General features: G+C 39.3%; 1 protein-coding gene across 1 annotated transcript; it reads left to right on the top strand.

The window, feature by feature from the left end:
• Positions 1-417: 417 nt before the first annotated feature.
• On the top strand, positions 418-4,653 carry LOC131777825 (tetratricopeptide repeat protein 28-like). The gene is made up of 3 exons (XM_066165325.1): positions 418-864; positions 2,161-4,088; positions 4,596-4,653. The coding sequence occupies exons 1-3, from the start codon at positions 418-420 to the stop codon at positions 4,651-4,653; spliced, it is 2,433 nt and encodes an 810-aa protein (XP_066021422.1).
• Positions 4,654-11,462: the final 6,809 nt, after the last annotated feature.

Below are 11,462 nucleotides of genomic sequence, written 5' to 3'. Positions count from 1 at the left end.
TGGAAGTAAGATGAGGTATTTTTTATTGAGAATTTAACATATTTTTATATTCCTTGGAGCGGTTGTAAATATTCCCATACAAACTCTTGTAATTCACGACTGTTATTGCGCAAGATGATAATCTCACAGTTGGAGCTTGGGGCCGCCTGCGCGTCACGTAGATGAATGTCTCCAGATCGATCAAGATATATTGATTTGCCTCGATTTTGAAACATATAACAACGGAAATCAGAGCTTAGTTAGTCCCTGGTTTTTGAAGGGCAGCAGAGTGAGGATCCTGATCTTGTTTCACGTACAAACTTTTGGGAAAATTCCCTGGTCATGTTTAAAAACTCGAACATTTCTCAGTGTTACTTTTTTTTAAGCTTCCTTTTTTTGCTGATTCTTTCTTACGACAACATTTAGGAGAGAGCCATTATGAGTGACGCTGCAAAAATCCTAAAATCAGTCCAGATAGGTTTAAACGTCGTCATATTTCTTCTGAACACTGATCGTGTCCTACGAGCGACTGAGTTATGTAATGAATGTGTGATCCTACTTCACAACCTTGACTCTGGTAGTCACCTTGAGATCTCCGATGTACTATTCAATGCGTTCTACGCCATCTCTGGTTACACAGATGCAGAAAGACATGCCACCAAACTTCTTGACAAATTTAACCATGCTTGGACACTAATCATGGAAGTAGGAGACATATGTAACACACAAAGCCGGTTTGTAGAGGCAAAGCAACTCTTTAAAGGCGCACTCACTATCATAAAAACCATTGGTCACAAAGGAAAAAAAGCACTGGCTAATGGAAGACTCGGAAATGTCTGTACTAGCCTTGGAGAATATCAGAATGCTAAAGAATATCACGAGAAAGTACTTGCCATCGCGATAGAAATCGGCGACAGAGAAGGAGAAGGAAGAACATACGGGAACCTCGGAAATGTGTTTCATTACCTTGGCGAATATCAGAATGCTAAAGAATATTACGAGAAAGCACTTGCCATCGTGATAGAAATTGGCGACAGAAAAGGAGAAGGAACAGCATACGGGAACCTCGGAAGTGTGTTTCATTCCCTTGGCGAATATCAGAATGCTGAAGAATATCACGAGAAAGCACTTGCCATCGCGATAGAAATTGGCGACAGAAAAGGAGAAGGAATAGCATACGGGAATCTCGGAAATGTGTTTCATTCCCTTGGCAAATATCAGAATGCTAAAGAATATTACGAGAAAGCACTTGCCATCGCGATAGATATTGGCGACAGAAAAAGAGAAGGAACAGCATACGGGAACCTCGGAAGTGTGTTTCATTCCCTTGGCGAATATCAGAATGCTGAAGAATATCACGAGAAAGCACTTGCCATCGCGATAGAAATTGGCGACAGAAAAGGAGAAGGAAGAACATACGGGAACCTCGGAAATGTGTTTAATTCCCTTGGCGAATATCAGAATGCAAAAGAATGTCACGAGAAAGCACTTGCCATCGCGATAGAAATTGGCGACAGAGAAGGAGAAGGAACAGCATACGGGAACCTCGGAAGTGTGTTTCATTCCCTTGGTAAATATCAGAATGCTAAAGAATATCACGAGAAAGTACTTGCCATCGCGATAGATATTGGCGACAGAGAAGGAGAAGGAAGAACATACGGGAACCTCGGAAATGTGTTTAATTCCCTTGGCGAATATCAGAATGCTAAAGAATATTACGAGAAAGCACTTGCCATCGCGATAGAAATTGGCGACAGAAAAGGAGAAGGAACAGCATACGGGAACCTCGGAAGTGTGTTTCATTACCTTGGTAAATATCAGAATGCTAAAGAATATCACGAGAAAGCACTTGCCATCGCGATAGAAATTGGAGACAGAAACGAAGAAGGAACAAGATACGGGAACCTCGGAACTGTGTTTCGTTTCCTTGGCGAATATCAGAATGCTAAAGAATATCACGAGAAAGCACTTGCCATCGCGATAGAAATTGGCGACAGAAAAGGAGAAGGAACAACATACGGGAACCTCGGAACTGTGTTTAATTCCCTTGGCGAATATCAGAATGCTAAAGAATATGCCGAGAAAGCACTTGCCATCGCGATAGAAATTGGCGACAGAAAAGAAGAAGGAACAATATACGGGAACCTCGGAAATGTGTTTCATTTCCTCGGCGAATACCAGAATGCTAAAAAATATTGCGAGAAAGCGCTTGCCATCGCGATAGAAATTGGCGACAGAAGAAGAGAAGGTACAGCACACTTAGAACTTGGAGTGGTGTACCACAATCTTAATAAAAATCGGCAAGCTAAAGAACATTTGGAAAAAGCAGTCGGCGTCAGTATTGCAATTGGTGACAGAGAACTGGAAGCAAAGGCTATTGTAAATTTGGCAAGTGTCTCTGATTCTGTAAATGACAGTCAGAAGGCAAAAGAACTTTGTGAGAAGGCGCTTACAATCAGCAGAGAATGTTGCAATAGAATTCGCGGAGTACATCTATACCTACACGTTGGAATTCTATCCCAATCGTTTGGTGAATATGATAAGGCAGCATATTATTTACAGAAAGCTCGTTCCATAAGCAGCGAAATTGGAAACAAAATGGCTGAGTTTCAAAGTCTTATCTTTATTTCATTGTTAAAGATATCGCAGTTCGAGGTTGTGGAGGCAATGCAATATCTTCTCCAAGGCATTGCAAAATATGAACAAATCAGAACTCTCCAGAAAGGAAACAGTGGATTTGAAATTTCTCTGTTAGAGAAAAACGGCACTTTTCCCTACCAGTTACTCACTCACCTCCTTTGCCGTACTGGAAACTTTCGAGATGCTCTCTATGTTGAGGAGCTGGGACGAGCAAGAGTCCTCGCAGAACTCATGGCAGACAAGTACTCCGCCGAAAGCCACATCTCAGCTGATCCACGATCATGGTTCGGGATTGAAAACATCGCGAGAAGGGAAAGTAACTGTGTTGTTTTATACATTTCGTATGAAGATCGGCGAGTTCTTCTCTGGGTGTTGAAAGCAAATGGAGACATTTTCTTTCGAAGAACAGACGAAGTGAAAATAGACACTCTTATTGCTGCGCAAGTTTGCGAAGTGGAGGGAGTTTTCAAAAAGAGCGCCGAATGCTTTGGTGTTTTACCCCAAGGGAACTGCGAAGACCGATCGCTGAATGACAACGTGACGACATCTCCTAATGAAGAGAGCCAAGCAAATTTGCGAGGTGACGAAACCAAAGATACCGGAAGAAGTCATCATTTGTGCTACGAATGGATCGTCGCACCTGTGGTAGATTTACTCACAGAGCCTGAAATCATCATTGTACCGGATCGTTTTTTGTACCGAGTCCCATTTGCTGCCTTGCATGATGAACAAGCCGGCAAGTATTTATCGGAGAAGTACAGAATACGCATCGTTCCTTCACTAACAACTCTCCGGCTCATTCAACAATGTCCAGCAGACTATCACAGTCAAACTGGCGGACTGGTTGTGGGTGATCCTACGGTTGGCAAAGTGCAATATAATGAACGTCTTATTGACATTACACCATTGTTTTATGCAAGTAAGGAAGCAGAGATGGTTGGTCAACTGCTGGGTGTTCAGCCTTTATTGGGAAGTCGCGCAACAAAGCAGGCGGTTCTTCAAGCAATACCTTCAGTGAGTCTGATACATCTTGCCGCACATGGAAATCCTGAAACAGGAGAGATTGCCCTATCTCCTCAATGTACTATTAACAGTACTCCACAAGAGGAAGACTACCTCCTGACAATGTCCGACATTGAAGGAGTTCAAGTGCGAGCTAAACTGGTAGTACTCAGCTGTTGTCACAGTGGGCGTGGATTGATTAAAAAAGAAGGAGTTATTGGAATCGCTCGAGCATTCCTAGCATCTGGTGCACGTTCAGTGTTGGTAGCATCGTGGGCTATAGAAGACAAAGCAACGGCGAAGCTCATGAAACATTTCTATAAAAACCTTGTGCGTGGAGAAAGTGCCAGTGAATCTCTTCACCAGGCCGTTCAATGGTTGAGAAGTAATGGATTTTCCAAACCTTCCCAATGGGCTCCGTTTGTGTTGATGGGGGATAACGTGACATTTGATTTTATGAAAAAAGGGTAAGTCTGATTAGAATGAGCAATTTTCTAAGATAAACCGATTAGCACACTTAACTTATTCACTTCACTCAGTTGTCGTAATTTTTTTGTTTTTTTTTTGTCTTTGTCTTTCATCCATAAAATGCCAGGAAAAAGAACTTGATTTTATCTAGCGCTCGGAGCCAGAATTTTTTCATAGAAGGCTTTCTAAAATTGGCTTTGAATTTGCGTTTCTTTTGTATGCAATATATACTCCGAAATAATTAGTCAAAGTCGATGCGATACTACACGTTATGACGATGAAGGTAACTTGAGAAGCTGAAAAGTTCACTTTATTTGTGAAAAATCAACAAAAATAACAATAAATTGACAATCTTAAAGTCACTTTCGTATCAAGCATGGTATGTTCGACAAGTTTGCACAATCATAGCCAATGAAATTGAAGAAGAAAGTAATTTCTTTGATTGGAGATCTGTTCCGTTTACTTTAAAGCTGAAATAGTGACAAATTTATAATGTTTTTTTTCAGGAAAGAAGGACTCGAGGAGGACAACAACGAGGCGGAGAAGAAACAGAGTGACTGCTGATCCTACACAAAGATTCCTCTTCCTAATCATTGTCATTCAATGGACACTGGTATTACTTTGCGAAGACATTTTTAATTTTTTTTCAGTCAAGTAGTAGATTTTGCGTGCTTTTGTGATGATGGTGATAATGAAACCTGCAACTAAGTCGTTTGATCTATTAAGTATACTATCAATAGGGATCTACAATAAATTGGGATGGGAAAAATGAACGCAGGAAATTAGCTTAATGTATGAAAATGTGAGAATGTGGCAAAGTTTCGTCAGAACTCAAAGTTAATCCTTGACTTAAATCATTTTAATTCTGTCTTAAATTCTCCCTTCTAAGACTTTTCACAGGTGCAAGAAATGATAACATAACAAACTAACAGAAAATGGAACAAAAAGATCCGAGATACTGAAGAAACAATCAAATAGAAAAGAGGAGGTAGTAATGTAAAAATCAGACAGAGAAGAGAAAAATGGTTGAGAATTACCGCAAAAATCAAACATTGTTGCGAGATAATAACGCCAAACAGAAGGCTGCAAACAGTTCGTAGGATATGAACGTGACAATCAGCCAGAGTAAACCCTTTAACTCCCAAGATCTCATTAGTAATTCTCCCTTTTGTCTGCCATAAAATACTCATGATTTCAATTTGGAGAATTTGGTATTGGATCAACTTGTAGTTCTCTAATTGAGTTTTCTTCTTTATTCTCCTCACTTGTCTCCTTGATTCTGAGTTGATATTGTAAGGAGAAATTCTGTCTTGGTCACTCATGGGAGTTAAAGGGTTAAGGAAAAGAACAGAGGGCTAGATTCAGAAACGGGAAACAAATTTAAGTTGAAACAAACAATAAGGTAGATATTAACTTGGAAATCAAACAGAGACGAGAAAAGCATTGTGCAAGATTTGAATGAAATATTTAATCGGAGGAGAGAACGAGCTATGCACAAGATTCAACTAAACAAAAATACCAAACATAGCAGAGGAAAAAAAACAGTGCTCAATATAATCGCAACAAACAAAGTTAAAAGAAGAAACAGTGGACTGGACAAACAGTAAAATCATAGGCATGCAATGCATGCAAGAGTTAATTTTTTGGCTGGGTGAGTTGAGGTGGGACACTGTGTAACTGATGTTTTCATTTTTGTAAAAGAAAAAAAGCCTCAACCTCAAAAAGAACAAAAATAACGCATTAGTTTAGTTAAAAGAAAGGAAAAAAAGTGCTTGTTTTTCTGAAATAAATTCACACGTAGTTATTTCGTGGTCCATTGTCTATGTGGTCTGAATTATTAGAAACAAAAATAAACTTACTTTAGCTTAAGAGAGAGGAGGAGAGAGAGTGGGAGAGAGAAGGGGAGAGAGAGGGGGGGAGAGAGGGGGAGAGAAAATTTATTTTTATTAACCACTTTTTTGGGTCCATACAACTTGATTATGGGGGAACTTTTTAGTTCCTCTATATTGCCCCAACTTCAAGATCGTGGCTCATTACTGTTCCTAATAATATACATGAAAAAATTACTCAGTTCTGATTGGTTAAGATAAACGCAGTTTTCAGTTAATTCAGTGCAAAGAAGTAACAAACCAGAATTCCGATTGGTCAATAATCAAAGAAACTCACAGATAGTCAAACAAATGCGAGCCTCGGATGTCGCAACATTTGGATATGCTGAAAATTTGCGAGCGAAACAATGGCTCGCCTTTCAAGTAGGTTTTCTTTCGCCAGCGCAACAACAATAAAGCAGCTGAAAAACAGCTCTAACAACGAAAACACTGTAAAACGCACTACTCTTTGGTTATCGGTTTGGAAAAAGTGGTGTTTAGAGAGGGGAATTGCCGAGGAAATTGAAAATTACGAGCAGACCCGGCTAAACACTTTGCCCGAGCGACTCTACGCCGAAATTGAAAGCAAACATGATTAAACAAAAAGTGATTCGGACACAAACTGAGCAATTCCTTGAACTGCCCTAAAGATGTGGAAATATCATTGTATATTACTGTTTTGATCGTACGCGGTTGTTTTGACCGAACGCACGGTTTGAATAAATTATTTTTTCACTTGGTGCGCGCTTTGCTTCTCCACAATTATGATAAGTTATCTCGTATTTTTTCATGTATGTTATTAATACGTAATCACATGATTTTTCTCGTGCAGTTTAGAATAATAAGCACTCACTTAGTGAGTGACCAATTCACTTCTACGCATTGACAAACATTGGCAGTCGAGTCCCTTGGAAGGAATCTAAATGTCCAGATTCATTCTCTGATGAGACTAAGAGCACATTTCAAAGTTCGGAGTGTCCGACTTATCTCTAGCCTTCTTCTCAGATAACGCTCAGGTCCAAACGTTCCCTTAAAATGAAATAATACAAAGTTTATGTTCTTGAGCATAACTATGTTTTGCGCCCGACTCAGAGTCATTTTAGCCCTTTCCGTTAGGCGAAGGTTATAATGACTCTGAGAAGGGCCCGAAACCATAATCATGCTTCAGAACATAAATTGTTTTACTATCATTTATACTTTTGGAGGGTATTGGGGAAATAAAAACCGAAACAATGGGGAAAAAGTCAGAAGGGAGGAGAGGGGATTCCGGATGGAGTGGGTCAATAGTATTCTGGCCATCCCCGCCCCCTCCTCTGCTCTGCAGGCTAAGAATGGCAGAGCGTTACAAGGCATTGCAAAGAAAGGCTATACATGAGAAAGCCCACGAAAGAAGAACTGGGGTATGCAAGCTTCCACAGTTCACTGCGCAGATGAATCAATCCAGGGATATTCAGGTGAGGTTCTTTGAATAATCTGGAGGCCCAAATCACCGGAATAGACCGAAGTTAGGACGATAGAATATGGAATTGTTTGTGACATTCTTGCTAAATTTAGCCGGTTTGTAGACCCCGACAAAGAGGACTGGAGACTACTTACCCTTTGCATGTGATTGGTCGATGTCTTGGGACACCAAAATTTAAAGGTGAAAGAGACGACTAATTCCTTTTAGATTAAAGCTTCCATTTCTTTCAAACGTTTTTAAACTTTTATTTCGATAGATTGATGGAAGCTAGTGAGTTAGAATGCTGTTTGACAGTGGAAAACCTCAATTCCAATGGTGTGGTCACGAACCGGCAACCTTCAAGAGTATTACAGTTGTCTTGGGTCGAGATGAATTTCGCGACATCGTCAGTAGTCAATCTCCGTTGGGAAAGACTTTTCTTCTGAAAGAATTAACCATTCACAAACGGTTTTTACAGGAAGGCAGGGCTACCATCAAACCTCTAACACAGAAGATTCTAATAATGTTTCGAAATTGTCCACCGAATCAGCTCGCGACGTTTTTAAAATGTCTGTCATTAAAACTTGCTCAAAGTAAACAAAATGGAATTGCAAGTAACAGAAGACGGCTTCTCAGTGATAAAGCCCGACATAAGCCCTCTTACAGATAAGGATTTCACAGTGGGCTGCAAGAAAAGACCTTTGGAAGATAAGAATGGTGTGACACCGAAGCTATTTAAAACTACAGGTAAAGAAAGCGATTCGAATTGTGGAGATGACGAACGCAGTGGACCGGCAAGAAGACGTCTCAGCTCTTTGAGTTCTTTTCAAATGAATCTTATACCTGAACAAATGGCAGTGATAAACGCCATAAGAGCTGGAAAGAGTGTTTTTTACTGATAGTGCAAGAACTGGCAAGTCATATCTCTTGAAACGTTTGATAACAATGTTACCACCTCAGAGTATCTTTATAACTGCAAGTACAGGAGCAGCAGCTTGTCACATTGGTGGAACTACGCTTCATGTGTATGTGCGTGCGTGCGTGTGTGTGTGTGGTATGCGAGTTACGTGTTGCAAGTATCGAGTCGACTCTGTTGCTGTATCGTACATTTCAGCGAGTACTTGTGATTCATCTGTTGCCCTAAGACTTTGTGTAGAAAAATGCATCTTAAAGCTGGCCTGATCCATTTTCATTTTCCCTTACTATCTCACACGAGAGTATTATCTTGATTTTAGTCAGACGGTTGTCTCTTATTATCCGCGAGACTTCTGGTTTAACTTTTTCCATGAACTCTTTCCATCCAAAACCTACCACTCCGCGGCCTACCCCCTCGGAGCCTGGTCCTCCAGGGCTTGGATCCGAGGGATCTTCGACACTTTCAAGTTGAAAATGCCTTGGAAAACCTTTCAACGCACTTGCTGATTTATGAGCTACAAATTGTGTGCTCTTGTCATTGTCGATTGAAGCTTGGAGTAGATGGTATTGCGGGATTGCAATAACTATCATTATTATTGTGCTTAAAACAGGTATTTAGTTGTGAGCTGACTTTCCTGCCGTATTTGAATGTGGAGAACAAGTAGGAAATACGAACGTAGCGAAATTGAAATGTAGCGAAACTGGATGTTACCTCAATTTCCTTCTCGCACGAAAGGCTTGAAAACGTAAGCTAAATTTACTTTAATAACTCCAACTGTAAGGAAAATCGTCGATCGATAAACCTAAAAGTTTCAGAACATAGCTGATCGACATGTTCCACTCTTTAATTGGGCTGAACACCAACGTGATAACATTCATGAAAACGTAATAGCGTATATAATAACGCATTTTGCCAAATTTCTAGACTAATGTTCTTATCAAAAAGCCAATATAAAAATAACCAAATAAACGAAAACGACTTTTGAGTGTGCAAGAATGGTAAAAACATGATTCCTCATTCATTATTAACAGGATAATAGAAATTCAACATCAATCCCGACAACTCGGACCTTCGCTAACTCGAACCATTTTCGGTTCCCTCAGGAGTTCGAGTCAGCGGGGTTCTAACCTAAAGACACAAAGTAGGGAAAGATGGTTAAGCATGAAGGAGATTAATTACTACATAAGCCATTTTTATCTTTTATTCAACTAAACTGCAGCATAAAATTACACTAAAAATTGAGAATCTAAATCGAAACGGAATTTTATTATTCATTATCTGACCTGATAACCTAAAAAATTGTCCAATTCTCGACCTAAAAGAAAATTTAGAAACCATGTAAAATCATCACCTTTTTTCAAATTTAGCTACCATTGTTTGCTTTACTGACTGAATTTTTCTCAAAACGCTTCTGGCTCTTAAAATTATTTCAATTTTGGGAATATTACCGCCCATTTGGACATTTTGAACCCACTTCAGAGCCCAGCAGTGGGTCCGCCCTCATTTCCTGACTTATCTAGGTAGTAACAGGTACCTGTTGATCTTAGAACCTGGTGAATGACCATTTAAAATTATTGACAAAAATTTATGGAAATCCGCTTCGCTGATATCTTCAACATCTATCGCAATGATAAAAGCTTCCTCTGGTCACCTCTGATGTAGTTTAAACTGCAGTGCTGGGATTTAGTTTTTACTTGGATCAATCAATCAAGCTGATTTGCGGTTTACGATACTTTTGGAGAACCTTTCCGAAAGAAAAAGGTAGTTGTTAAACTTCTTTATTCTCCAACGGGTTTTGTCTAGCTGTCTGGACTTCTTCAGGCGGTTTAACAAGTTAAAAATAAAGGCCTGTATTTACAAACCATAGTCAGCAACTATACGGGGGCCGATGACCATAAAGACTTGGCCGAACATATGAACAGGAACAGGCGAAGTTGTGAAAAATTTGAAAAATTTTTGGGCAAGGTGAGAAAAACCTTTTGAGGGCCACGATTTTAGCTAAAACCGTTGGACGAAATGCGTCGGATAATAAAGAAGTCCTACAACTACTTTTTGCAGAGTGCTGTTTACTAGTTAAGTTAAAAAAAAAATATAAAAAAAATTATTTAAAAATTAATTTAAAAAAATTAATTAAAAATTAATTACAAAAATAATTACAAAAAGAATTACAAAATTTATTTAAAAATTTTTTAAAAGAATTGTTTATTTTTCCCAATTCAAATGCGTGATTGCTTAAATGAGTTTTTTACGCAAGTGAAATGATTTGATACATCTAAAGCTAATGTCAAAGTCATGCATTAAGAATAATTATAATAAAGTTCGGATATAACGCGCGCTCTCATTGGTTGAAAGAGCGTGCTCTATGAGAGTATAGAGCATAGAAATGAGCTAAAGCTGTCACGCCATCTGCCAAATTGTACCATGTTCGACCTTTTCCGGGACTTCTTTTTAGCTTTTTTCCGATAATTGAAAGTGAAATTTCGGAACAAGCGAGCCGGCAAGTAGTAACAGAAGAACCAAATAAAGGTTTGTAAACATACTAGGCGCCGTTATTTACGTTATTAAAACGTGGGCAGATACGAAAATCCTCAAAGGAAAAACAAAATAGACATTCCAAGTTTTAAAGATTTTCACGCTCAGTTAAATTGCAAGCTTACGTACGGTAATGAAAATCAAACACAGCCAACACTCGTATTGTCTATAGAGTTCAGAGTTCAAAAACAAAACAGAACAAAACAGAAATGATGAAAAATATAACCAAACTGGCATAATTGTTAAAATTCATACTAATCATGACGGTGTCTGAGAAAATATGATCATGCTGAAGTCCATCGCGGCTCACTTATCATGCCGATCTCCGGTCATCACAGTAAAGCAAGCCTCAGAAACTACATTGGCCCCCTTCGAGTGAAAAAATAAGAGCTCGCTCTGATATCCTTTCCAATGTGTTGAGTGGAAAGTCACTTCAGTCACTGCAGCCGAGTTTTGCGGCGCTGTCATCCCGAGCGATCTTCATGTTCCGGTGAATTCGGCTGTCGTTCATTTAAAAAACACTCGCCTTGAACAGTTTGATTTCTACCTTGTTATGTGAAAAAACCCGCGTGTTTTTATGAGCCATAATTCGGCTGAAGTTCATTGAACATTTCAC

The sequence above is a fragment of the Pocillopora verrucosa genome, chromosome 4 (genome assembly GCF_036669915.1).
Source record: "Pocillopora verrucosa isolate sample1 chromosome 4, ASM3666991v2, whole genome shotgun sequence".
NCBI lineage: Eukaryota > Metazoa > Cnidaria > Anthozoa > Scleractinia > Pocilloporidae > Pocillopora > Pocillopora verrucosa.
This window is presented reverse-complemented; position numbering and strand designations above follow the sequence as displayed.

Coding starts and splice junctions, on each gene's coding strand:
- LOC131777825 (XM_066165325.1), top strand. CDS start 418: ATGAGTGACGCTGCAAAAATCCTAAAATCAGTCCAGATAGGTTTAAAC. Junction 865..2,160: donor CTAAAGAATATCACGAGAAA/GTACTTGCCATC, acceptor GGCGAATACCAG/AATGCTAAAAAATATTGCGA. Junction 4,089..4,595: donor TTTGATTTTATGAAAAAAGG/GTAAGTCTGATT, acceptor GTTTTTTTTCAG/GAAAGAAGGACTCGAGGAGG.